The following is a 27,789-nucleotide window of genomic DNA, read 5'->3' on the forward strand; positions in this document are numbered from 1 at the left end:
AGTAATATAATTCTCTTTGACTTTTAAATAGAATCATTTAAAAACAAGCAATCATGAATTCTAAATAGAGGACTTAAATAGGAGGTTTGTAAACATTACATGATCTCCTACCTTGTCTCCTACAGATACACCCATTTATCTGGGAAGGGGCATACAGATTTGGCAGTACCTTTCTTAAATACAATAGATGGTAGCCACAGTGTATTGTGACCTACTTCCCACTGGAAGAAATATTGTTTATATGTTGGTGTAGGAAATCTCAAGCTCCATGCAGGGAGCTCGAATCTCTCTCCATACAAGAATCTCTCTCTCTGTTCATTAAATATTTTTTTAGTAGTCAGTGATCCCATGTTGGGTCCTAATGATTACTGTATGTTTTCCTGAGGGTTCACAAACCGTTTTATAATCTGTTCTACAACTTTTCAGGGAATTAACATTAGGCTTATAGATAAAGTTTCTTCTTTAAATTTAAGTGTATTTGCCTCTCTTCAGTCCTTGAGTTCCTTAGAATTTACCTTTACTTTTCAAATTTTATGAAATGTAAAAATTTAGGTCTCTTGCTGAAGAAGGGTGCCAAGTGCTGGCAGTAATTAATCAGTCCGTAAATCTCTCTAGGGCAAGACTTGGTGTATACAAAGGCAGCCAGTTAAGAGCCTGTTGTCTCAGAAAGATGCTGCTCAGGAAGTCTTCATTCCTTGGAATTGTGGTCTCTTTGACTTTGCCTTGGTTCCAGGATTTCTTAGACATGGTCCTCAGGGTCTTCTAGTGACTTCATCTACCCATGTTGCTTATATCAAAAACAGAATGTGGTTAAGTAACCACTGATTTATATTTTTACTATTGATCTACAGAGGTTGTCAAGAATGTTGCTAAGGCTTGAGTTTTGAAAGTATTTTAGTGGCAGTTGGAGATCTCCCATTATATAACTGGATCACTGTCATCTTTTATTAAATATGTGAAGGCAGAATTGTGCAATCTGAACATTCACAAAGTAGTCTAATCTATCTGTAGACTCTTTAATCTTTGTCAGAAATTCCCTGTTGAAATCTTTAAAACATAGGCTCTCTTTTATATTCATGAAGATATAATCATCACTCCTAGTTTTTGTTGGGGTAAACTTGTTTTAGTCATTCATGTAATTTTTAAACCAAATCCTTGCTTTTTCAAAATCCTTGTTTGTCTTTTTGTCTTCTGGTTTTTATGTCTCTTATTTTTCAGCCTTAGAACTCTAAAGTCAAAACTCCTATTCTGACTCTAATGACTTGTCCATGATCCCAGAAGTTTATTATAAAATATATTGTAATAAGTATAATTGCCAATGAAAACAGCCTAATTGCTACTACCTGTTATAAAACAATGTCTTACGTAGCTCTCAGCATTTCAAAGTTATGTAAAAGAACACGACTCAGCAGAGATTCTCTTTCTCCTAAGAGTTTTTAGAAGAGAGAAATCATAGACAAAAATATATAAAAACACTAATTATAGAAGATTCTGTCTTTGTGAAACAAACGTGGAGAAATAAATGTCAAAGGGAATCCTCCATTTTTGTTGCTGAAACGATTAAGGCTTTTTTTAGTCTATCACATTTAAAGTATAAATCTCTCATGACATATTTATTTACATCTTAAATAAATCATTAAAATATAAGTAATATGTTGACTTAGTATTTACATTCAAGGGCACCAAACTGTTTTACCCACATTGGCTGACTTCTAAGTCTGTCTGAATTAGGTATGTTTGTTCTGGGTGTTATTATTATTCCTACTTTGAGTCTTAAAAGAAGGAAATAAAAGAACAAAAAGGTTAACTACATCTTTAGATTTGTATGAATGTGACCATACAATGTAACAGTGGAATTTCAAGACATTTTACAATTAGCTTGCTTTTGAATGTTATTTACATATGTAAGTGCTTTGTGTAATTGATTTTATTCCTAAGTTTTACTGTGTTTTCTATTACTTATTTTCTGACTGAGTCAAAAGTTAATTTGTGCCTAATTTAATACCATGTGGGTTAAACTTTTTGGGATAGTAATATAAATACAAATACTCTGAAGTAATAAAAATGTCAGTTATTAGATCAAATAATTATATAATGACATTTCTGAAGACCATTACTTCTATTTTGTGTTAGATTTATTTGTTGAGTTCTGTGCATTATACTTCCTAAAACTAAGATAATACTTGAAGTTTTTGTACAGAGCTTTAAAGTTTACAATACCACGTCATGCATATTCAATTTTATGTATTGGTATAGGCCATGGCCACATAAAAATTGGCTAGGTGTAGTTAATTCTCAATATTTCTTTAAGTAATCTTAACTGCATGTATACCAAACCAATTATTTTACATTACTACTAAATGTCAAATATTTTAGATGTCCAAGAAATTGCGTTCACAAAATCCTTGTATTTTCAAAGACACACACACTATTATTTTTGTTGAAGGGAAAAGAAAGATCAGACAATAGAATCCCAGCTTATTTCTACTTGTATAAATCAAGTCATTTAAATAAACGAATTGTGTATGGTGACCTGTTCTACCAATGTGCTACTGGGGATGTATGAAAAAAAGATGTGCATGGTGGTGGAAGTAGAAAGAGGCATAAAGCGTATTGGAAAACTACCAAATGTCCCCTGCAAATGGGCCCTATTCAGAATCAGTAAGCGTATGATGAGTGAAGTGGTTTTGAATATCGCCTTTAGATTCCATGCTGTTACAAGGCCAGCCCTGAACATGGCAACTCTTATTTCCACACACAGTACCTCTTCACTCTCAATTTAACCCCCAAATCTGATGAACCCATTACTCCATACTTGATTTCATGGAACAAGGAGTAGATATAGTTACAAATGATCAATCACAAGCCGTGAACCAAAGCAGCAAGGCATTAACAATTCACACCATTTCGGTCCACTTGTTCAAGCAGAAGATGTGCCAGCATATTTAATGCACAGCTACTTCGTTCAGTTTAAGAAAAAAACATGACTCAGGCTGCATTTTCGAAATGGAGAGGACTTTCTAAGATTTCATACCTCCTAAGCCTTAATGTCAACATTCATCCACACATGAGTAATTAAAATAACCAGGTGTCCTATAAAGGTCATAATGTCCAAATTAAATTTTACTCAGGTAAAAACAATATGACCTATGAAATTCTTCCCTTCAATGCATCACTATTCTGTTTGATCCTATCATACAAATCAATGTCTCTTACAGCAGTATTATAACACTGTAGACCCCACAGGCAATATGCCGTCAGTTTAATAGGATCACTGAAAAACTAAAGCAGCTGTGAAAGATTGCTCTAAGTATAGCAATCGTGTGCTTGTCATTTTGTTCAGTGGAGGAAAAATCCAAATTTGGGTAGGCATCCGTATTTAAGAAAACGACTGCTAAATCTTTTCTCATAAGTACCTTAGGGACAATAAGATTTGACATATAGCATGTAAACAAAAGTACACAGCAGCTGTTAGTTTAGTTTTGTTTGGATAAAAATACACTGATATAAATCAAGCAACACAGGAGACAGTGTGTTCTCCATCATTCAATCTTCCCTGCAGACCATGCTTTTGAATGGTGTCTAATGGTTGCTGTGGGACCAGGAGCTTTCCAGCTATTACCCAAAGCTGGGTAAGGAACATTAAAATACACACATACCTTGGCACTAGCTCAAACTCCCTGCAGTCATACTTCCTGGACTGGGAAGCAGTCGCATCTACGTATCTTTTAAGAATTTACTTTGTTTTGACCAAAGAAGACTTTTTAGGTCAACTTCATTTAAAAAAAAAAAAAAAATGCCAGTTGAACTGGTTGAACTGGTGGGAAATTTCCAAATGCCTTGGTGTATTTCTAAATGATATCTTGTTAGCAATAGTCAAGTATTTTAGAAGTTGGACCTGCAGCTTGCTGCCAAAGAGTATACAGAAGTTTCTTTATAGGTAACTATACTCTGGGCAGTGTGCTTTTCTTTCATAGTCTTATGTACTCTGACTGAAATGTGAAAATTACAATATTATGTAAATTATGGTTATGGATATTTAATTGTCATGACTTTTAATTTTTTTTGTAAGCAAGTTATTAAAGCCTTTGATTATTCCCTGTGCTTCCTGAAATGCTATTAATAAAAAATCCTGATCTTTGTAGCTTTCCATATTAGATTGAAATGCAGTATGCAAAGTAGCCCTTTCAATGTAGGATGTTGCTTTTGGAGAGGGATATATATTCCCTAGGTATAGATCATGACAGAATATTCCAGTCTAAATCTGATAGACAAATTTGATTAGCTTTGTGGTTTCTCTTTAGAGGGATTTTTGGTTCCTTGTCATGTACTTCCTCCATTATGTATCCCAAATAAGTTCACGCTTCTTATCAGTGATGAAATAGTTTTAATATAAGATCCTCTTGAAGACTGAACACTTTATTTTCTTATTTAACATTTGAACTCGTTTTTGGGGTTCTTAGAAGAAATTACCTTTTTTATTTAAAATAGTTATTTTGACCTTAATGTAATATTATTGCTCTGCATTTAAATTTTATTATGTGCCTTTTTCTATAGAAGCATGATTTATGACAAGGTAGGATAAAGTATGTAAGGGTTTTCCAAGGACTTCTAAAAAATACCCATCTCTGGCCTTCTGTCTAGTTAATGCTTCCTTCCCAAATCTTATGGCTTTCTTTTTATATTTATTTTCCTCCTTAGTCTTCATAATCATATAAGGAAAATTAAAATAAAAACAGTTGCACACATCCTAAATATGCTTTGAAATTCAGGAATATTCATGTTTATTTAACAAATTTGGATCAAATTTTTTTAAGTTATAGAAAGTTACAGTTTCTAAATGATCGTAGATAGTTATAGTTATGTTCTTAAAACTTACCCAGAAGACTGTCTACAGTGTATCTGCAGTAACATTTATTCATCTAGTAGACATTTGTTGAGCACTGCTTTCACCGAACTAAAAAATACGGCTTCAAACTCCAGAAGGTTTCAGGATTTACTGGGGGATGAAAGTGGGAGGGGAGAAGATATGAACTAATACAAATTGATAAGAAAAAAGAAACAAAAAACAACAACAACAAAAAAGAGAGAATGCTATGGGAGGCATAGAGGAGGGAGCAATTAATTCCACCTAAATCATTTAGGATATTTTGCCAGAGGTGGTAACATTTGATATGAGCCTTGAAGGATAAGAATATATTAATAGGTGGGAAAAGAGGGGAGACAATGGGAAAGGAATGAAACAGTGTGAGTGAGAAAGGTGTCAGTTGATAATTATGAAATTAATATAGCTACTAGTTTTGTTTATATAATCTGTTTACCCATGATGCTCACTACCAGCTCTGTCCAGTTAAGTTACTCTTTTTGGTCATATGAGTTATTAACAGCCTCAGTCTTAGCGCCAAACTCATTGAAATGATTGGATTAATTTTCATTTTGCCATATAATCATAACTTGAGATGAAACAAAAGGAATAAAAAGTAATAATCCACATAGCTTTTCATCTTTCCAGGGGTGGAAATGATCCCAGTGAAATGATTCCATTTGACTCATATATGCATAATTGCTAAATTTAAGGGATGATCAACTTCCAAACCATTTAATATGAAATGTTGAGGGCTAGCTTAATGAAAATACAGAAAAGAGAAGTTCTTACCACAATCATGCGAACAGGAGAAACTAGGTAGAACACCTGTAATACAGGCCTTTCGCATAAGAAGAAATGTTTACGTGTTGTTATGTACACAAATATTAAAAGACCATAGGATAACCTTCTTGAATGAGGCAATATTTCTACGTAATAGTTTGAAGACAGAGAAGCACATGGTTGGAAGGACACAAAAATAATAAGGGAAAAAGGGAACTCTACATAAAAGAGAAGAAAACCATTGGTTAAGAGTACTTATGAGCTATGATTTGGTATAGAATATTAGGAATATCCACTAAAACACTTAAATAACTAATTCACATCCATGTTAAAATCTATGGTTAAGGTTAAAAAGTCAAGCGACTTCTTTTTTTAAAAAATCAATTATTCAATAATATTTTAAAAGTACATTTTAGGCCAAGGCTCCTTTTTAAATGGACAGTTCTTTAATTCTAACTGCTTAATAAATATTATTATTTTTTAGTATAACATAGGCTGATTTATATATCTTTTTTAAGTACTTAGGCGTATCATTTTCTTATGTTTTCTGTACCTTCCTAGTTAGTGGAAACATTGTTTGTTCTTGGAGTGTGCTTTGTCTTCCTTTTCAAGAAGATCATCAAAGTTACTAGTTTGCAGCTTCCAAAAAGAAAGAGCCTTCTAATCCCTAGTTCAGAGGCTAACCTCTATTAGTGCTCTCGTGGTTATAATGAGGACCCTGCTTCCAGCAGGGAGATTCTGGAATACTGAACAGATTATTCAACAAGTTCAGAGCAGATTCTGAAGTCCCTTATAAAACCTGCTTGTGAATACTGCTTTCTTTGCTTTGCTGTTTCTGGTTTCCATAGTATTCCTAATTACATAAATCATGTGGAACATGGGAGCTGTTTTCCATCCAGTATCAATTCTGACACTGCTTATGCTGTGGTATAGTTTTAATTTTTTTTCTAAGCTGTATTTTTTTTCTAAAATTCTTATGGACAGTGTAAACTTTGAAAAACCTAGAATTTTTGTTGTTAGATCTAGTAAGTGCTTTTTTTGGAGTCCCTTGGGCTGACATAAAGAATTTGAAAGTTATTTTGTGACAAGCATAGATAGAGAATCTGATAAAATTTTCTCGTGTTTAAATTCAAGATTAACTCTAGGGTGTAAATCATTCAAGCTTATCATCTACTGCTCAATTTATTAAATTTTATTTCAACTTAATATGTATTTATGTCGTGCCTTTCAGTGTTCAAAAAGTATGGCAGGTTCAATGAGTATACCAATTAAAGGTGTATGAATTAAAATCTAATGCATAGTAATATATGAATGTGTAGCAATAAACTAAAAGCACTGATGATTCTTAAGCTAGGTTTCTTTTGAAAAAAATTGTAATCAAGATTGATTTATATTTTACATTTTTTAAAGGTTGAAGAGTTATAATTCTGAATATAAGCTCATTTATCTTTTAATTTGTATTGCTTTTATAATATTTATGATCTGATTTTTTTTAAGTTTGAGGTGTTTGTTATGATAAGACTTAGAAAAGCAATTACTCTGAGAGAGTATAAAAATGGGGTTGATAGATGAATTTCAGGAATTAGTTTCTCAAGCTAAATAAGTGAATTTTATGTATACATCTAAGAAGATGTTTCAGCAGTCATTGGCTCATAATTTCCTCCTAACTTTATTTATACTATATTAGTAGCAAAATCTTGAACCCCGTTTTCAACATTCTCCTTAGTGTTGAACATATTAGACAGACTATATATTATGCTTTGCTAGAGAGTTGTGGAACTTAGTGCCATGAAATGCATAACTTTTTTACCAAGAGCAAAATTTAGCAGAATACCAGTAGCAAAGGCCATTTGCATAACTCAGCCTCTCAGCAGCTCAGCTGAACCTAATTGTAATTCAATTTCCAGATTACTATGCTAGGCCTCTTTGCATAAAATATGCAACATATAACATAACTAACAGCATGACCTATTTTCTTTGCCGGACCTGTTTTCTTTGTCGGTGATCTATTTAATTCCTTTTTCTAGCAGAAATGTGTATCAGAATAAGGTAGCCAATACATATAGTTATTATGTATGTTTAAGTTTGTGTCACATGTATATACTTAAATAATGACCAAATACAGAAAAATATTTACTTTTTGTGGATTCCCAAGTGTGCCATTTTTATTTCTTGATTTCTGGCTTTTCAGAGGAAAATTAAATCTTGAAAAATGTTAGCTAGCTGCCGTGTTATTGGACTGTTTTACACTAGAAAGACTTTATAAGCTAATCGTGTGAGAAAGTGTATGAACATGTTTGTCAACTCCTTGTGGATGTTGCAGTACATACCCATAAGTAAATATCTTTTATCTGTTTACAAAACGCGTGCTGGAATAGCATTCCTAAATCCTTGACTGTTTCATATTCCAGAAACTGAAAAAAGAAAGGTATGATAAACTGCTTGCTTAAAATTCTCCCTGCTATTTTTAAACAGTCTTGCCATCCTGTTGTATGGGTTACTTAAGGAATGCAACAAAAATCTTCAAATAGGATGGCTTATAAAGGTGTGGATTATATTTTATGAATAATTTCCAGATGTGATGTTTTAGGTGTATAGACTCCTCTACAAGAAGCTATATACAGAAACAACATGGATCTTACAATTTTATCAGGACAATGCAAGTAGATTTCAGCAAGGTTGGTTCCAACTCATCTGTGATAAATGAGAAGATAAGGCAATCAGTGCACACCATGACACTCTGTGCAGCTAGTTAGGCACACTTCAGAACTACTCAGGTGTGCTCACAAAGCTTATGAGTCTTGCATGGGGGGTGTCTCAATATAAATACATCCTTCATGGTGGCCACTAGTAACGCAGGAATTGCCTCTCTAAGACTTAACCCAGGTCAGATATAAATAATAGATGTTAAGAGTTAGCTCTGGTATTGGGGCTGTGTTCCAGGCAGTGTATTTCGGTTGGGTTGGGTCAAAAGAATTTTTTTCCCTTCTTTTCTCGAATAGTTCCTCTGCTTGAAAAATGCCTGCAAAATTCCATCACACCTTTGCGGGGACCACTTTGGGTCTCTAAGGGAGAAGGTTTCAGCCCCTCAGGAGCTAAGATGTACATCCAAGGAGTTCTTTTGGCCCTGTACCAACGATTAAAGTCTACAAAAAAATATTATAAACAGGTGAGTCATCCCTCTTTAAAAATTGCTTTATTATATGTTTTAAAAATGTGCTTGGTTGTATAGAGGCAATGATTGGCATTGTGTCATAAAAGAACTGTGACATGTATTTTGTGAGCTCAGTGCCCGTTAGGGAGCCAAAAATGCTGCTTCTGTAATCTCAAAGCCAACAATAATGGAGCTAATTGTGTCTGTCTTTTGGTATAAGATGTCATATGTCTCATCTTTTCTTGCAGCGCATACTGGGCAAAGTGAAGGCAACTTCTTACATGGAAATTCTATAAACTATTACTTTAAGAAAATAAATAGCTCCTAAGTCATTTGAAGGTTTAAATGTTTAGCATTCTATTTTTTTCCAGCATAAAATCAGATTTATGGGGGTTAGAATACAACAAATCACATTCTGAAAAATGGAATCGCGAATCAACTTCATGTCAAGAGTAACTTACTTCATTTATCCTTATTTAACTTGTCTGTTTCAGGAGCCAAAAGTATACAAACAGAGTTAGTTTATTTGAATCAGGTTAAACTGGATTTTGTCCTTTAATTCCTGTGTATTTATTTCATATTTGTATGTGTGTGTGTAAAGGGTGATATTTTTATAATCATGTATAGGGACTTTTGATTTATCTTAAAGTATGATTCACATTTGTAAAGCAGAATTACGAAGCCATTTATAACATAAAAATGAAATTGCCACATTTAAAAAATCCTCTTTGTACTTGGTTTTAAGAATTGAAGCACATATTTTTACCAAGCTAAATAAGGACTGGGTTTTACATTTTGAACTGGGAGGTTCCAGTTTAGAACTGGGCTCATTATCTGAGACCACAGACTGCTGAAAAATGAATATTTTGAAAGCATCATGCTATTATTCTCTGCTTGCAGAGAGGAAGGGGAGGTGGGAATGGGCTGTCAGTCTTAGTGTTCACACAGCACCTCCTGCTGTAGAGTTTGGAAAAGAACAACTTGTATTGACTTTGGAAGAAAGTGTTGTACTAAGGTATCCAGAATTAGCAAAAAACATCTTCCCACGAAACTTCGCAAAATGTGTTTGGTTTGCCTCGTTAATTTCAGCAGATCCAGAAACAGGGTTAATAATTATAATAGATAAGGCTATTCGTAATAATACAATGAAAGAAATAAAAATCCAAACTAATGTTCTCTATTAAGCCATTATATATAGAAACCAGTATAAAATATTTTATTGCATTTAGATTAAATTATTTTAGTTGTAATATTTACGTTTTAAGATATAATGATATTGTAAAATGGATCATGATGAATTGCATTACAATAATTTATTTGAAATTATGTGGTTTGATTCCACTTACTGAAAATTAAAATTATTTAATGTTAGAAGAAATAATGAGACAATTCTCCAATTCAAGAAAAGCACTGTTTAAATAAAATCTAAAGACAAATTTAAACATTTTCTAAGTTTTATTTCAAGTAAGGGTGTTAGAAATAAGAAACGTCCCGGAAAGTAATGGCATGTTTTTCTTACACTGTCTTAAACATGTAAAATTTAAATAAGTATAAATTGCTATACTAGATTTAAAAGAGCTCTGTGCATTGTAAGAAAAAAATACTTTCAGAATTACTTAGTGCTTTAATTAAAAAATTTCTTTATGATTCAAAATAGATGAAAAACATATTTTATTAAATATTAAATTATGAACAAAATTTAACCTTTCAGTGTCTCTGTAATTGTCTGTTTGGGAAATCTGTAAAGATTTCAACATTATATGAATTTAAGAATATTTTGAAACCTATGCTCTCTGCCATTTCTCCTAAAGCTTTTTTCTTCCATTAAGTTGTAATTCAGAGCTTTCCATTCAGCAGTTTTAATATGATACTTAAGTTTTATTTTGAAATATAAAAATGAAGAAAAATAAGCAGAAATTTGCTCATTATGCATTTTTATGTAAATTTCCGTTGCTTTAGATGTGCTCTATTTTATGTATGCTTGAGGTTTTCTTCTTTTGTAGTGTTATACCAAGACTTAATTTAAAATTATTTGAATGTTTAGAGAATTCACTATAGTGATATCCTTATCAGACCATCAATGCTTAGGTGTTAAGCCTGACAATATCTTTATTTGTGAGTGGGATTTCTTAGCAAATATCCTTCTGAAGCATTAATGAACTTTGTTTGAACTACACTTACTTCATTTGACCTTTGGTATAGCCTTTTCTATTTAGTTTTATATAAGATTGTGTTAAAGAATCTTTAGATAGGTGAAATGGAGTTAGGTGATGATTCCTATTTCCTTAACAAATTAAAGTTTATAAATCATATGATTAGATTTTTCTTGATATTATTTCAATTTATTTCACTTTTGAGATCACGTATAAAAACAACAATATTGTCTTGATGTCTGTCAAAATGTAAGCTTTAAATTTTGTCATTCCCAAAGGAAATTTCTTTTAATAAATCGCGATAATATAGCTTTAAAAGAAAAGTCAGGGCGACTGGTTTTATGTTTACGAACTTACTCATTTTTCAGTTTTTAACTTTAGCTTGGCTGTTATAGCATGCAACTGAATTAAGCACACTACATTAGGGTGGTCTTAAATATATACTGATTCGTGTGTATTAAAATGAGATATTATATTTAGAACAGCATAAAGTCACTTAGTCTTACATTTATCACATTTATTTCCTTAAAAGTGGAAACATCTTAGAAATTGCTTGGAGCTAAGCAGAATCTATTTAATTGGTAATCTTTGCAATTGCATAAACGCATTCCTATGAAATGTAGTTAACACTTTCAGTGACAGGGCCTGTTCCATCTCATTAGCATTCTTGTTATGTAGTGGTGCTGTTGGTGGGGGTGTTGAAGTAGGAATGCCATTGTGTCGAGTTCTAGTGTTTGGGGACAAACACTGCTGTGGAAGGAACGTGTGAAAAGGCCACAGTCCTGTCAGTGAATGAGGAAGGCTGTGCTTTCTGTGTGCTTCAAGCAGGGAAGCTGTCATTCATAGGCCTAACACAGCTAAGCAGAGGCCAAAACACAAGGCTGCACTACCTTTTAAAATGATATTAGTGATTTTTAAACATGATCTTCTTTATTTATGATCCTACATAGAGCTTTTAGTTGCTGTCAGTAAACAAAATATGGTAGTCTGTTCAGAAACACTGTAAAGATGCGTAAATGTGTATGGAACTGTGCCAGGCAGCTATACAAATAATGACTCAGAATGGCTGATGGGCAGTGTTAAGTACAAATGTGATTTTTGAGAAACACTCATTTCTGAAAATGTCTTCACAAGTTTGAATTTTTCCCCAAACCAACAAAATTCCTGGAGACTTTTACAAAAGAATGTATAGCACTTTTTTTTTAATACAATTTTTGAAAACGCTTATAAACTTTCAGTTTTAATCATGTAAAGCTGTTCACAGTATGACCTAACAGTTCTTATAGATTGCATAGTTATTTTTGAAATTCAGAGAGAAAAAAAGGGAAATGAGTATCTAACTATAATATGATAAGCACCATCTTAATTAGGAAGAGAGTCATAGCCCCTGATTTCGTTAAGCCATGAAAAAATGCATCTGTGAATTTATGAAATTTTAAGAAATTTTAAATTCTACTCCTAGTTTTTAGCACTTCGGAATAAAATGATTAAGTTTGAGATTAAATTTTAGCTGATTTGATTACTTAAAGCAAAATAAATAAACCAAAGTATTCTCCAGTATTTCTTAAATTCTTGGGGTATTTTCTAAACTTTGGTAGTGTATTGAAAAACACTGCAATTTCTATTTATGTCTGAAGTTGCGGGAAAATGTTTTATTTCTGTAATTTTAATTTAGAAATGTGTATTTGAGCTATTTCTAGTAAATCATTACTTAATAAAGTTTGTTGAGGATTATATAATTTTTGGCCTGAGTGATTTAAATTTAAATTTTTTTGCATGTATGTAGTCTCTTTTGTTTATTAATTTAAGCAAGTTAACTTTTTTGGATGCTGTTATATATGCTATATGTAAAAGTTCTATATTTGGCGTATTGTGTTTAGCGATCTCAGGTACTGAATTTCTATTTCAAAAATTAGGTTTTACTTTTTAAATTATAACAATATTGCAGATTTATTTTGTGGGCATATTATTTGATGAGGAAATAACCATCTAGCTTCAGTATATATTGTTTTTGCAGTTTAAAATTGAAATGTATTTTGTTAATATACTAAAACTAAGCTCTATCAAAGCACTTAAATTTTGTTTAAAAAATTGTGTAAGTAAATGTTGGCTCACTTTATCCACACTTTCAATAAGTTTGGTAATTAGGTATCAAACAACAGTATAATATAATTATATCCAGAATTGATTCAGCTCAAAATATGCTTGAATTACATTTATTATTGACAAAATTTGTTTATTGCATAAAGTATTTAAAAAGGAATCTTAGTATTTTAATTTTTTGAAAAAAAAGTGCTTAAAGTTAGTCTTTTCAGATCCTGTGTCAATTAAAATAATTTATTGGTTCTACATTATTGAATGAATAACTATTTCTATTTTATTTTCTGTATATACTTTAAAAATTGAGCTGTTTCTTTGACTTAGTCTTTCTGTGAGAACACTTAAAATATTTCAATATTTAAAAAACTTCTTAATTATCCTTTGAAATGTTGGAACAAAATCTATAATATATAAACACAATGTACTATTAAAAACATGAAAATAGCGTGACAGTCATTTCGAGATGAAAACTACTTCTGAAGGTTCTGATAAGTAATTTTTTTTAGAATATTAGGTTGTTTGTAGGTTTGAGTGATTGTTGATTTTTTTTTCCTGAAACCAAGCTGCATTCTAGTTACTTGAAGTATTTTAAGAACCTTAAACTTGTGTCTCTTTCTAAGTGTCATGCTTTGAGCAGGCCTAACATCAGTTAAATGAAGTGAAAATTGCATTCTTGTCTTGATAGAGATGAAAATGGATTTCTGGTCATGAAATAGATGTAGTTGTCACTTTTTAAAAAAGGTGTCAGCAGTTTGCTTCAGTGAGTAAGGTGCCAATTCAGTATGGCAGTAAACTTGTGATCTGAGCAATCAATAAAATGCTTCAATAACTTCTGCTTCATTACACTTATAATAAGAGGCTATAGATCCATGGCACATAAAATGTTGATAAAGAGGATATGTGGGGATCGACTGCGACAATTTTCTCAAAAGTACAGTAAGTGCAATATTGCCATCTAGAGTTTGTGCATAGGTAATTATTACAGAGAGGGGGGAAGCGACAGTGGAATAAAATAAGAAGTGATATTGAAATACTGTTTATTTTCCATCAGTTATCCATGACACATTTATCTTCATGGAACGTTTCATTTGACTTGTCATAAAGCTGTTTGTTTAGGTCAGGAGAAAATTTTGAAATCTGTATTTTTCTCTAATTCTTTTAGAATTATACTACCAAGTGTCAAATATGTATCTCTAGCTCAAAATTGAACTTTTTATCATGAAAACTATTTATTAAATAACTCACTTTGGAAAAAAATAGAGGTTTTTCTTTTTTACATGGTAATTCAGTTCTATAAAACCAGAGAGCTTTATTGACATCTCAGTTGGGTGTCTTTCAATTAGGAAAATTATCTTTATTAATGGTAAACCTCCTTCAGAGAATAAGGGCCAACTTACGTTTCAAATGGTATTTTAAAATAAATATTTTTTTACTTAAAAACTGCATCTCATGAAGGAAAGATAGACTTTTCTGCTTACGCAATTCTGAACATTTTCATGAAAAGTGAATTCCATTTGGGGACCATCTAGGAATATGTCTCCATCTTTATCAACACATTAAAAATATTAGTTATCACTTTACTTTTCTTGATTAATTAAAAAGTATTTAAATTGTTTCATTTTATAATACTTTTTGAATGAACTAATATGGAAACATTTAAAAATCATTTATCCTCTGTACTTGTGACTGAATAGAAAATTTTATAAAAATCTGAATTTAAGTGTTTTAATTATAATACAGATAAAGTAAACTTAATATGGATATAGATGGACTTAACAAGGAAAGTTGTGTTTTTTCTCACTCAACTCTCCCTTCACAGAATATGGACCATTTTTCTAAGTTTATAGAGCCGGGCCTTTAGGTTTCCCTGAGATGAATAATTTGGCATTAATATATTATTAATGCATTTTTTCTAATACACTGTTGATGTATTTGGTTTTTATGTCTGTGTGTGAATGACTTCCATAATTGTAAAAAATGGAAATGATTATAACATAAATTTATTTTCATTTTCTGACCAAAAATTTATTCTCAGACATCCTAATGTTATATCCCCACTTATATTTAAGATAATTCTTTAGTTAGATGAAGATACCCTTCTTTAGTTAGATGAAGATATCCTATGTTGAAATTTCTAATCATATTGGGTAGAAATATTGCATTTTAAAATCTCCAAATAAAGATAGAATTGTCCAGGCAAAGTACTTGAAAGTAGACCTGACAAATGCTCTTTAAATTACTCAACCACCTACAGGTATTATTGCCTATGACTCTTTTGAAATGAGAATAAATTTTATAGAGTTACAGCAGCAAAGTGAAAGAGTGTGTTTGATAGATTCCCTGAACAGTTTCAACACCCACAGGTATTATTTGTAAGAAAACAATCATGCCGAGTCTTCAGCTGGTTAGAGAGGGCATAGCATTCTATCTTCACCTGACATCCTATCTGTTCCGTCAACATCCTGGGCCCCCTGCCTTCTGCCCCCTCCTCCCAAAACAATAATGCTCACTGAGAGGTTCGTGTGAATGGACAAGAATATGAATGTTTTTTTCCTTGAAGAACTAAAACGGTATTGAATGCACATTCTTAGTGGGAGGAAAACCAACTCTCTTGAGGATTGACTAGTATTTTCTATTTACTATTCAAATGGATCATTGTTGTCAATGATTGCTAGTTAAGATCTTTGGTTGTTGAGAAGTCTGACTAATGATTGATAAAGCAATTGTAAACATGTTGGGAATCATTGCTTTGCTTTATTTTATTCAGAGACATATATAGTGGCTTCCTCTCACTTCTTGTTAGTAGCGTTAGTTCGAGTAAACATCAATCTTACAACAAACTTCTAATTTTCAAATAATATAATTCATTCTTTGCTCTTATTTTATATGTTGCAAACAGTGTGAATTAATATAACATTAATTTATTGCTCTCTTCCATAAAACTTTCTCAATTATGTTAGAAAATCAATTTTACATAACCTCCCTAAAATAATCAGTATCCTGTTACATTTCTAAAATATTTAAGTTTCTAAACATAGCCAGTCATGCATGGAAAAAGGATGTGGCAAGAGTTCATTTATCAACACTTAATATATGTGACTGGGAAGTAGATATTGAAAGCTTCAGAGAAAAGAATTATAGCATAAATAAAAGGTGCTGAAAAGGGCTTCAGCCTTGGCAAACCACAGGTGAGTTACATTTTTTAGAACTGTACTGCCCAATACACTATACCTTGTGTTTTTAAACTAAAATGAAATAAAATTGAAAATTGGGTTCCTCAGTCTCCCTCGCCACATTTTGATTACTCAATAGCTATATCATCACTGAAAATTCCACTGGACAATTCTTTTTTACAAGGCAAAAATTCGGTCGGATGTGTAGTTATACTTCTGGCATTGGATTCCTCATTCTGTGATTAACAAGGTGACACATCTTTGTTATGTCACCTGTAATACAGGCCTTTCACATAAGAAGAAATGTAACTTTGTAACTTACAGGTGTTATGACAAGGTAGGATAAAGTACGTAAGGGTTTTCCAAGGACTTTTAAAAAATACCCATCTCTGGTCTTCTCCTGTCTAGTTAATGCTTCCTTCACAAATCTTATGGCTTTCTTTTTATAATTATTTTCCTCCTTAGTCTTCATAATCATATAAGGTAAATTAAAATAAAAACAATCGCATACATCCTAAATATGCTTTGAAATTCAGGTATATTCATGTTTATTTAACAAATTCAGATCAAATTTCTTTAGGTTACAGAAAGTTATAAAAGTTATAGAAAGTTGTAAAAGTTAAGGTCTTTTAAAGGCCTGTATTACAGGTGTTTAAAGGCCTCATGGCCTTTGCTACTGGTATTCCAGTTTCACTTCTGGCATTGGAATCCTCATTCTGTGATTAACAAAGTGACAAAACTTTTAACATGATCAGGATCTAATTTGGTGTTGGATAGGTAAGGTGCTCCAGTCCTCATAAAGCAAAACAAAGCAAATATTTTGAAAAAACAAAACAAAACCATATAGTTCACAATCTGTTTGCCATCCAACCACCAGGTGGACACCTTTAGGCCCTTCAGTGTCTCTTAAGATCCTTATAAATGAACTATATGGTGTGGCATCTTTAGGGACTATAATTCTACCAGTTACTGATTTAACCTTATCTTTTGGGTACCTCCCCACCCCAAAAAAGTAATTAGAGAACCAAAGAAGACAAACTCAAATGATGAAGTGTTGAGTACCACTTATGTGCTCTGTGTATTAACCGCTGTTGAAAATATAGGAGAATTCTCTAAGGCCTCGCCCTCAGGAAGCTACTTTCTTGTTTTGGAGACAAGGCACACCCATGTGAAGCTATTAAGAAATATACTTATCAGTATAAAAAGAAGTGCTAAAATATGTGGTACAGATTCTATGTATTATGGGAACTTAAATAAAAGAAAGACTAGCATGAAAATAGAATGAAAGCATTTTGAGGTTGAATGAATTTTAAAGGGTGTGTAACCCAGTCCTCTCATTTTATAGATAATAAGACAGTAATACTTACCTCACTGAGTTGTTGTGAAGATTAAATCATGTATATAAAACTCTTTTTTTTTTTTTTTTTTTTTTTTGAGACAAAGTCTCACTCTGTCACCCAGGCTGGAGTGCAGTGGCACGAGGTTGGCTCACTGCAACCTCCACCTCCCAGGTTCAAGCCATTCTCCTGCTTTAGCCTCCTGAGTAGCTGGGGTTACAGGCACATGCCATCATGCCCCGCTAATTTTTGTATTTTAGTGGAGACGGGTTTTCACCATATTGGCCAGGCTGGTCTTGAACTCCTGACCTCAGATGATCTGCCCACCTCGGCTTCTCAAAGTGCTGGGATTACAGGCATGAGCCACCAAAGACTCTTAAAACAGTACCTGGAACTTACTTACTTACTTACGAGTAAGTGCTCCCTGAGGATTAGCTATCATCACCAGCATCTTTATTATTAATATTATAAAGTAATTAAGACCAATGGCAGTGAGGTCCTTGTCTAAGGTGAGACAGCAAGATAGGGTTGTAATGGCACTAAAGCCTATCTTCATTAGGAAATGCAAGGCATGTTTTATTAACTGAAGTATGGGTAGAGTTTGAAAAGGAGATTCAGATAGGCAGTGGTATGAAGTCAGGAGTGAACAAGATATCATTTCAAACAGGTTATATGTGATTTTTTAAAAAAAGGATATCAGTGGCCTTTGGAAGCTAATGAAAACTTAGAGTGAATAGGATTAAAGAAAAAATTGGTGTTGGAGAATTAAGGGCAGTGGATATAGATAGGACCTTTCAAAGGTTGAGAGTGGTATATTTTTTTAAAGTTCACAGCATATTAAATAATGAAGAAATGCCAAAACAGGATTTTAAAACCATTAAGTATATTTTACATGATTACCCTTAAAATTAACTCTATTAACAAAAAGCACAGTATGATATAATTGTTCTATTTACATGATAATTAAAAGATTTCTTAAAAATATTAATCATAACCCATGTTGGGGGAATGATCTGGTGATGGGGCAGATGTTTCAAAATGACTGTCTTCTCCAGAGTATCCTGTCACTGTACCTTCTTGATTGTGTGTGTAACTTTATTTGCAGATAATGAAAAAAGCTAAATTTGTGGCCTATTTTGAATGTAAGACTAAGGTCAGAAGACCTTCCTCAGTCTCAGGATCTGAGATCCTAACGTGGTTGGATAGTGTGGATGGGGAAAGCAAATCATTGAAGTTTGGAAAGCATCTTCTAGAGTTTACTTTAGGAAGGAGATACACACTGCAGGAGAGCAAATCCACTCACACTATACAAGACATGCCAAGAAGTGTTTTCCTTATTTTGTTTAAATCTGGTTTTATCTTTCACACGTGGTGGTGGGAGAAAAGTAAAACTAAATCTGATTCAGACCAAATAATTTAACCGGTTTATTTAGGCAATGCTCAGCCTTTTGAATAAAGATGCCCAGATGTTCATCTTTCTGCCATTTTTTTTTGTGTTCCCTCCAAGAAGTCATCTGTGTTTATGGAGGAGAAGGGCTTATTAAGTAACAGTTGGGGTTGTTCCCCTGAATGAATACAAAGAGCAGAAGATGTACAGTGGTTTTAAGAGAATGAAGGTCCAGATTCCCAACTCCCATATGCACTTTTTAGTAAAATGATTCTGATTGAGAATGTGCCTGCAGTGTAAGGGAATGCCATCTGTTTTCTCCTTTCCCATTTTCCATTCACCCTTTAAAAAGGCAAAGCACACCTCTTCCTCTTCCTGAGTCTATTCTGGTGTATCACCTTGTGGTGTAAAAACCTCCAGGCACCAAACAAAAGGACACTTTGAAAATATTAGTGTCATCAGCTTGTGATAGGGCTCCAAATCTTTCCTTGCCATTATATATGTGTTTCCGTTAAGGAAGAAGTGGTATAGAAATACAAAGTTGAGAAGAAAAAGGAAGGATGTAAACTTTCTGATTGTCTTAGCACTTTGGGAGGCAGAGGCAGGAGGGTCGCTTGAGCCCAGGATTTCGGGACCAGCCTGGGCAACATAGGGAGACACCATCTCTACAAAAATAAAAAATTTAGCCAGATGTGATGATGCATGCATGCTTGTGGTACCAGCTACTTGGGAGGCTGAGGTGGGAGGATTGCCTGGGCCTTGGAGGTCAAGGCTACAGTGAGGTGTGATCATGCCACTGCATTCCAGCCTGGGCAACAGAGTAAGACCTGTCTCAAAAAAACAAAAACAAAAACAAAATTTCATAACTTTCTGATTGTTAAAGAAGAGTTTTTTCAAGTTTTAAAAAATGGATAATTATTGATGTAAAACTGCTCTGGTATCAAACCTCACTGGATAGATTTTAAAAACCAATTTAACAGTTTTCTTTGGTAATGGCAATATTTATAACATGGCAGAAATTACATACTTTGTAACTTTTTAAGCTAATGATAAAAAATGTTAAATGTCAACTTAAAATGTTGGTACATAGTTTTCTAAGTAAAGGTTACCCAATTTTTATAAATCCTTCGAGATAGCATGTGAGTAAAATATTCGGGAGTCATCATGGTTCAAGGGAGAGAAAGGTGGTCCTTTGAGCCATGTGGTGTCTGACTGCAGAGATGATTGGTCTTGTCTGCTGCTGAGGTTGGTAGCTGATGCTGGATGTTCTCTGGGTGGGTGGGAGTGCACCCTGGAAGCTGTATTCTTAGCTTGACTCTTGCTGAGTTAGTACCACATTTTTCCATCTTGGTCTTGGCCTACATGAGCCACCCCTCAGCCTCTGCAGTGTAGTAATTGTAGGCATTTTGGCCCTTATTTTTTTTTTTTCTTTCTTCTATTTTTTTTTCTTTTTGGCCCTTAATATTTTTATGACTATTTCTTATTGTAAAAAAACACACAGCATTACATTCACCCATTTACCCATTTTTTAAGTGTACAATGCAGTAGTGTTAAGTATATTTACATTGTTTTCTTAATTTCCTTTTTGGATTTCTCATTGTTAGTATATAGAAATGCAACCATTAATTAAAAAATTAATGCATTTTTTTGTGCATTAATTTTGTATCCTGAAACTTTGCTGAAATTATTAGTTGTAACAGATTTTTGTGTGGAATTTTTAGGGTTTTCTATATGTAAAATAATCTCATCTGTGAACAGAGATAATTTTACTTCTTCCTTCCAAATTTGAGTGCCTTTTCTTTTTCTTGTCTAACTGTTCTGGCTAGGACTTTCAGTACTATATTAAATAGTAGTGGTGAGAGTGGGCATCCTTGTCTTGTTTTTGATTTTAGAGGAAAAGCTTTCAGTCTTTTACTGTTGAATATGATGTTAGCTGCGGCCTTTTCATATCCATCCCTACTTTGTTGGAGTGTTTTTATCATAGCGTATTGAATTTTACCAAATGCTTTTTCTGCATCAATTTAGATCATCATTGTGTTTTTTAATCTTCATTTTGTTAATGTGGAGAATTACATTCATATATTTTCTTATGCTGTGCCATCCTTTCATTCCAGATATAAATGCCAGTTGGTCGTCGGCCCTTAATATCTGAGGCCTTTCTGGCTACAACTTTGCTACCCTGGGGGCTGTGTGAGAATTTGTGGGTCTCATGTCTGATTATTCAGGTCATAATTTAGGTAACATATTTTGTCAAATACTTTTTACTGCATTTATTGAGATTTTCATATACATATTTTTACTGTTAATATAGTAAATTATGTTGATTCATTTTCAAATATTAAACCTTATGTTTCTGAGATAAACACTACTTGTTCATGTAGTATTTGCATATATATTATATATTATCCTCCTTATATATATTACTTGAATTTATTACATTTATTAAATCCTATTAGTGATTTTTATATCTCTGATCTTGAGGGGCATTGGCCCGTAGTTTATCTTTCTTTTAATATCTTTGTCTGATTTTGGTATTAGGGTAATGCTGGCTTCATCAAACGAGTTGAGAGGTACTTCTTCTTCTTCTATTTTCCAAGTTTGTTTACCACTTCTATTATTTCTTAAGTATTTGGTGAAGTTCATTAGTAAAACCATCTGGGCCTGGAGTTTTGTTTACAGGTAGGTTTTAAATTATGAATTAAAAAATTTTTAGTATTCGTATAGGTATTTATTTGTTTACTCTTATATGATTTCAACTTTTATTTTACATTTGGCAGGGTACATGTGCAGGTCTGTTATATGGCTATATTCTGTGGTTTGGGGTACACATGATCCCATCACCCAGGTAGTGAGCATACTACTCGATAAGTAGTTTTTCAGCCCTTCTCCCTCTTTGCCCCTTCTAGTATTCCTCAGTGTTCCTATCTTTATGTTCAATATGTAGCTGTTTATGTTACATAATTCTTTGTGATCTTTAGTAGTTTAATGTCTTTTAAGGAATTTGTTCATTTAATCTAAATTGAAAATGTATTGACATAAAGATGTTTATAATATTTTGTTATCATTCATTTGAAGTCTGTAGAATTTGCTTTTTAATTCCTTATATTGGCAATTTCTAGACTCTCATTTTTTACCTAACTCGTCTAGCTGAGGTGATCAATTTTATTTATATTTTCCAAGAAATGGCTTTTCATCTAATTGATTTTCTATTTTTGGTCTGCTATTTATTTCATTGATTTTATGCTTTATTAATTCCTTACTTCTGCTTATGTAGGGTTTAATTGATATTTCTTTTTCTAGTTTCATAAAAAAAGAGCTTAATTGATTTAGACCTTTCTACTTTTCTAATGTAAGCATTTAATGCTATAAATTTCCCTCAAAGCCCTGCTTTTGCTATGCCTAACAAATTTCAGTATGCTGTTTTCATTTTTCTTTAATTCAAAAGACTTTAAAGTTTTTCTTGTGATTTTCACATCTGTTATTTAGAAATATCTTGTTTAATTTGCAATTATTTTTGGATTTCTGTATATCTTTCTGTAATTGGTTTCTAGTTTCCATCGTGGTCAGAGAACAAACTGTGTATAATTTTAATCCTTTGAAATTTTTTGAGATTTGCTTTATGTCTCAAAATATATCCAAATTAATGTTCCATGTTTGTTCTGTCTTATTGGTTTAAGTGTTTTTAAATGTCAGTTTGTTCAAGCTAGTTGATAGTATTGTTCACATCTTCTGTTATTCTTGTTGTAATTTTGGATTTGTCTATTTCTCCTTTCAGTTCTATCAGTGTTTTCTACATATATTTTGAAGTGCTGTTATTGGGTTTGTATTATTTTAAGATTGCTGTATTTTCTTGATAAATTGACTTAAAATCCTTAGGAAATGTTCCTCTTTATTCGTGGTAATATTCTTTGTTCTGAAGTCCATTTTGTTTTATGTTAATAAAGCTACTCCAATTTTCTTTTCACAAATGTTATTATAAAATACTGTCCTTTTACTTTTCTGTCCTTTAATTTTAACTTATCTGTATTTTTATATTCTGTCTTGTAGAAAGAATATATTTGGGCCTTGCTATTTCCTCCAGTCTGGAAATTTCTTTTAATTGGAGTGTTTAGACCATTTACATTTAATATAATTAGTAATATGATTGGGTTTAATTATTTTACCTTGTCATTTGTGTTTTGTCTCATTTGTTTATTATTTTATCTTTTTAAACTGCTTTATTTTGGATAAAATACATTTCTTTTTGGTCACTTCATTGCTACTGAAATAGTTAGTATGTTTGTCCCCTCCAAGTGTCATGTTGAAATGTGATTCCCACTGTTGAAAGTGGGGCCTGGTGGAAGGTGATTAGATCATGGGGGTAAATCCCTCCTGAATGCTTTAGCACCTTGCTCCGTTGGTTTACATGAGATCTGGTTGTTTAAAAAAGCCTGGGACTTCCCCCTTCTCTCTTGCTCCTCCTCTTACCATTTGATGTGTTGACTCTTCCTTCACTTTCTACCGTGATTATGAGCTTCCTAAGGCCCTCACCAGAGGCAGATGCTGGAGCCATGCTTGTACAGCCTACAGAACTGTGAGCCAATAAACCCTCTTTTCTTTATAAACTATCCAACCTCTGTCATTCCTTTATAGCAATACAAAAATGGCCTAACACAGCTACCATAAGCTTATTAGCTATATCTTTTTGGCTTGCTTTGTATGCATGAGTGTATGTGTAGTTGCTCTAGGATGTTTTGTTTATATATTTAGCTTTTTATACTCTATCTTTGAATAATACTTATTACTTCATTATAATATAAGAAGCATATGTTTTTATTTATCCTTCCTATTCTTTGTGCCACTGTTGTCATGTATTTTATTTTTATCTGTTATTTTCCCCAGAAAATATTGTTATATTCTTACTTAAACAGAAAATTTTAAAAGATATTTAAAAATGAGAAAAATGTCTTTTTCTTTACCCACATATTTATGAGTTTTGATATTCTTTATTCCTTAATAAATCCAAGTGTCCACTTATGTTGTCTTCTTTTTGCCCTAAGAACTTCTTTTGTTAAAACTTTTTTTTTTTTTTTTTTTTGTTAAAGAGATGAGCTCTTGCTTTTTTGAGACCTTCCTTCCTTCCCACTGAGTACTGACAAAGTCAATAGGTTTTCTTTCCCAGACTTTAAAGATGTTGTTCTATTCATCACAAGTTTCTGATGTAACATTGGAGAGTATTCTAACCTTAGTACTTCTTTATCTAATGACTTTTTCTTTTATTTCTTTTAAGAATTTATATTGATCACTTTTTTTTGGCAGTTTGATCATGATGTGCCTTTTGGGTTTTTATTGGGGAGTTTACCTTTTGCAATTTGTTGAATTTCTTGGATATATGTGGCTCTAATTTTTGTTATTTTTTTTTGGCCTTTATGTCTTAAAATACTTTTTCTGTTCCTAACCCTCTTTCCTATTTTTCTGGACTCTAGTTCCACAATATTAGTCTGCCATTTATTTTGTTTTTTTCTCAGTACTTTTTTCTGGGCACTTTATTTTGATTTGTTTCTGTGGTAGCCACCAGGCTGAGCTAGGACATGAGTCACCTTCAGTTCTGCAAGAAGCCATTAGAGAAGAAAGCTGCAGATACAGCATCTTGCCTGGAATTAAGGCATTTAGTTACAAAATTTTAAATATAAGAGAAAATTATATTCCAAATACAAATACTATCTTTCCTCTTATATTCCTCAGCCTGGTTCCTTAAGTATTACATCATCAAGATTCTCCTATCAGTTCATATTTATTTCTCCTCATTCCTTAATACTAGAATCTCTTCTTAAGTCAAGCTAATATTATCACTGTTCAATAACCATACCATTCTCCTTCCTAGCTTTGTGTTTCCTGTTCTCCTATATGGAATAGGAATGTGCTTCTTCATTTTCCTTATGTCGAAATAATGAAAATATTCCAGACATGAAAGATTGGAATAAACATTTCTGTAAGCCAAATGCAACTCGATCAAATCCTTTCTTCAGATATTTTTTTCAGGAAATAAAGCATGTCTATATCTATCTTTCTGGATAGATTTATGTATAATTTTTCTTCCCTGTGCTTCCTCTCTAGAGGTAACCATTATCTGAATCTCCAGTCATATTTTATAGTATATATAATATATGCATATTATATTATATATAATATATTTTTATATTATATATTACATATATGTACATGTATATATTAGCATACATGCATATGTACATATAACACAAATTTACATATTTATATGTATATATTGTTATTATTTTATTTTATTTTAATAGTTTTTTGGGGAAAGGTAGTTTTTGATTACATGGATACATTCTTGAGTGGTGATTTCTGAGATTTTGATGCACCCGTCACCTGAGCAGTTTATGCTGTACCCAATATGTAGTCTTTTATCCTTCACTCCCTCCCAACTTTCCTCCATGTCCCCAGAGTCCATTATATTATTCTTACGCCTTTAGTTTTCCATTCCTGAATTACTTCACTTGGAATAATGACCTCCAACTCCATCCAAGTTGCTGCAAAGGCCATTATTTCATTCCATTTTATGGCTAAGTAGTATTCCATGATGTATATATGCCACATTTTCTTTAGCCTCTTGTTGATTGATGGGCATTTAGTCTTGTTCATATTTTTGCAGTTGTGACTTGTGCTGCTATAAACATGCATGTGCGTGTGTCTTTTTCACATAATGACTTCTTTTCCTTTTGGTAGATTCCTAGTAGTGGGATTGCTGGATCAAATGGTAGTTTTACTTTCAGTTCTTTAAGAAATCTCCATACTGTTTTCCATAGTCATTGTACTAGTTTACATTACCACCAGCAGAGTAAAAGAGCTCTCTTTTTGTCACATCCACGCTAACATCTATTATTTTTTGATTTTTAAATTATGGCCATTCTTGCAGGAGTAAGGTGGTGTCTCATTGTGGTTTTAATTTGCATTTCCCTGATAATTACTGATGTTGAGCATTTCCTTCATGTGTTTGCTGGCTGTTTGTATATCTTCCTTTGAGAGTTGTCTATTTATGTCCTTTGCCCACTCTTTGATGGGATTATTTGTTTTTTACTTGCTGAATCGTTTAGGTTCCTTGTAGATTCTGGATATTAGTTTTTTGTCTGATGCATAGTATGCAAATATTTTATCCTACTCTGTGGGTTGTCTGTTTACTCTGCTGATAGTTTCTTTTGCTGTGCAGAAGCTTTTTAGTTTAATTAGATCCCATTTATTTATTTATTTTTGCATTTGCTTTTGGGTTCTTAGTCATGAATTATTTGCCTATATCAATGTCTAGAAGAGTTTTTCTGATTTTATCTTCCAGAATTTTTATGGTTTCAGGTCTTAGATTTTAATCTTTGATCTATCTCGAGTTGAGTTTTGTATAAGGTGGGAGATGAGGATCCAGTTTTACTCTTCTACATGTGGCTTGCTAGTTATCCCAGCACCATTTATTGACCAGGGTGTCCTTATATATATGTATATGTATATATTTACATATATGTTGTATTAGTCTGTTTTCATACTGCTGATAAAGACATACCCGAGACTGGGAAGAAAAAGAGTTTTAACTGGATTTACAGTTCCACATGTTTGTGGAGGCCTCAGAAACATGAAGGAAGGCTAAAGGCACTTCTTACATGGTGGCGGCAAGAGAGAATGAGGAAGAAGCAAAAGCAGAAACCCCTGATAAACCCATCGATCTTATGAGACTTATTCACTATCACAAGACTGATATGGGAAAGACCGGCGCCCATGATTTAATTACCTCCCCCTAGCCTAGGTCCTTCCCACAACATGTGGGAATTCTTGGAGATACAATTCAAGTTGAGATTTGGTGGGGACACAGCCAAACCAATCATATGTATATATGCATATGTGTGTATTAAAGCATATGTGTTCATATTCACATGTATATATTACACATATATCTGTGTTTTGCCTTTTTTATACTTTATATAAATGATATACTATACATGTCACTCTGCACTTGCAACATTATGAGACATATTTATGCTGAAATATAAAGATGTTATGCATTGACTTTTAACTTCCACACAGTAATTTATTCATTTTATTGTATGAATATACTACAGTCTGCTTATTACTTATTGACAGACATTTAGTGTCTTTCCAAATTTTGCTGTAACGAACACTGCTCCTACAAATATTTGTATACTTTATGTAAACCTCATGTGCATGTATTAAAATTTCTCCAGGGTATATATCTAGAAGTAAAATTAGTATGGAAAAAGTATGCAGTGTGCCTATCATTGTGGGCTATTGTTTATTTACATTATATGGCTATTGTATTAGTTAACACTTTCACCAGCAATTTATAAGGTTCTGATTTCTCCTCATTTTCCCATGTATGCATGCATACATACATACATACCCTTTGTGACTTATTTATCTAATAGTAGTTAATGATATGTCTGAGCCATGCTAAAGAGGTCAACTACGGTTATGTGCTATTGTACTTAATAACCATTCTCCTATTGTAATGCAATTATATCATTGTTTTATTTTCCTAAAATCAACTTCTTTGCAATTATTTATTCAGGATAATGTTCAAATTGAAAATTATTGAGTCTAAGTTTGTGACTGTATTAAACTCTTGATAAGTCCTTCAAAATGGTTGTACCGATGTAACTATTTCAGAATCAGGTATAATATTTTAATGTTTGATACTTCAATATATACATAGTTTATTGTTTTTATTAGCACTAATTATATTACTTTCAAGGTTAAACATTATAAATATATCTGTGAATTAACAAAAATCTCTTTGCAGTAGACCAAATGTTTATGTCTTCCCGAAATTTATAT

The 27,789-nt window shown here is 32.6% G+C and overlaps 1 protein-coding gene across 2 annotated transcripts in view; it reads left to right on the plus strand.

Annotated features, from left to right (window-relative positions):
• LOC112606209 overlaps positions 1 to 27,789 on the plus strand; it is a 501,724-nt gene that overhangs the window by 112,597 nt on the left and 361,338 nt on the right. The window contains exons 1-2 of one of the 2 annotated variants that reach the window (XM_025356377.1): positions 8,514 to 8,533; positions 8,650 to 8,816. In XM_025356377.1, the coding sequence (XP_025212162.1) occupies positions 8,748 to 8,816 (69 nt within the window). In that variant the 5' untranslated portion in view covers positions 8,514 to 8,533; positions 8,650 to 8,747. Of the gene's footprint in view, positions 1 to 8,513; positions 8,534 to 8,649; positions 8,817 to 27,789 lie in introns of those variants that run through there. The other variant, XM_025356376.1, reaches the window with a different exon arrangement.

Source organism: Theropithecus gelada, chromosome 14, assembly GCF_003255815.1.
Source record: "Theropithecus gelada isolate Dixy chromosome 14, Tgel_1.0, whole genome shotgun sequence".
Lineage (NCBI taxonomy): Eukaryota > Metazoa > Chordata > Mammalia > Primates > Cercopithecidae > Theropithecus > Theropithecus gelada.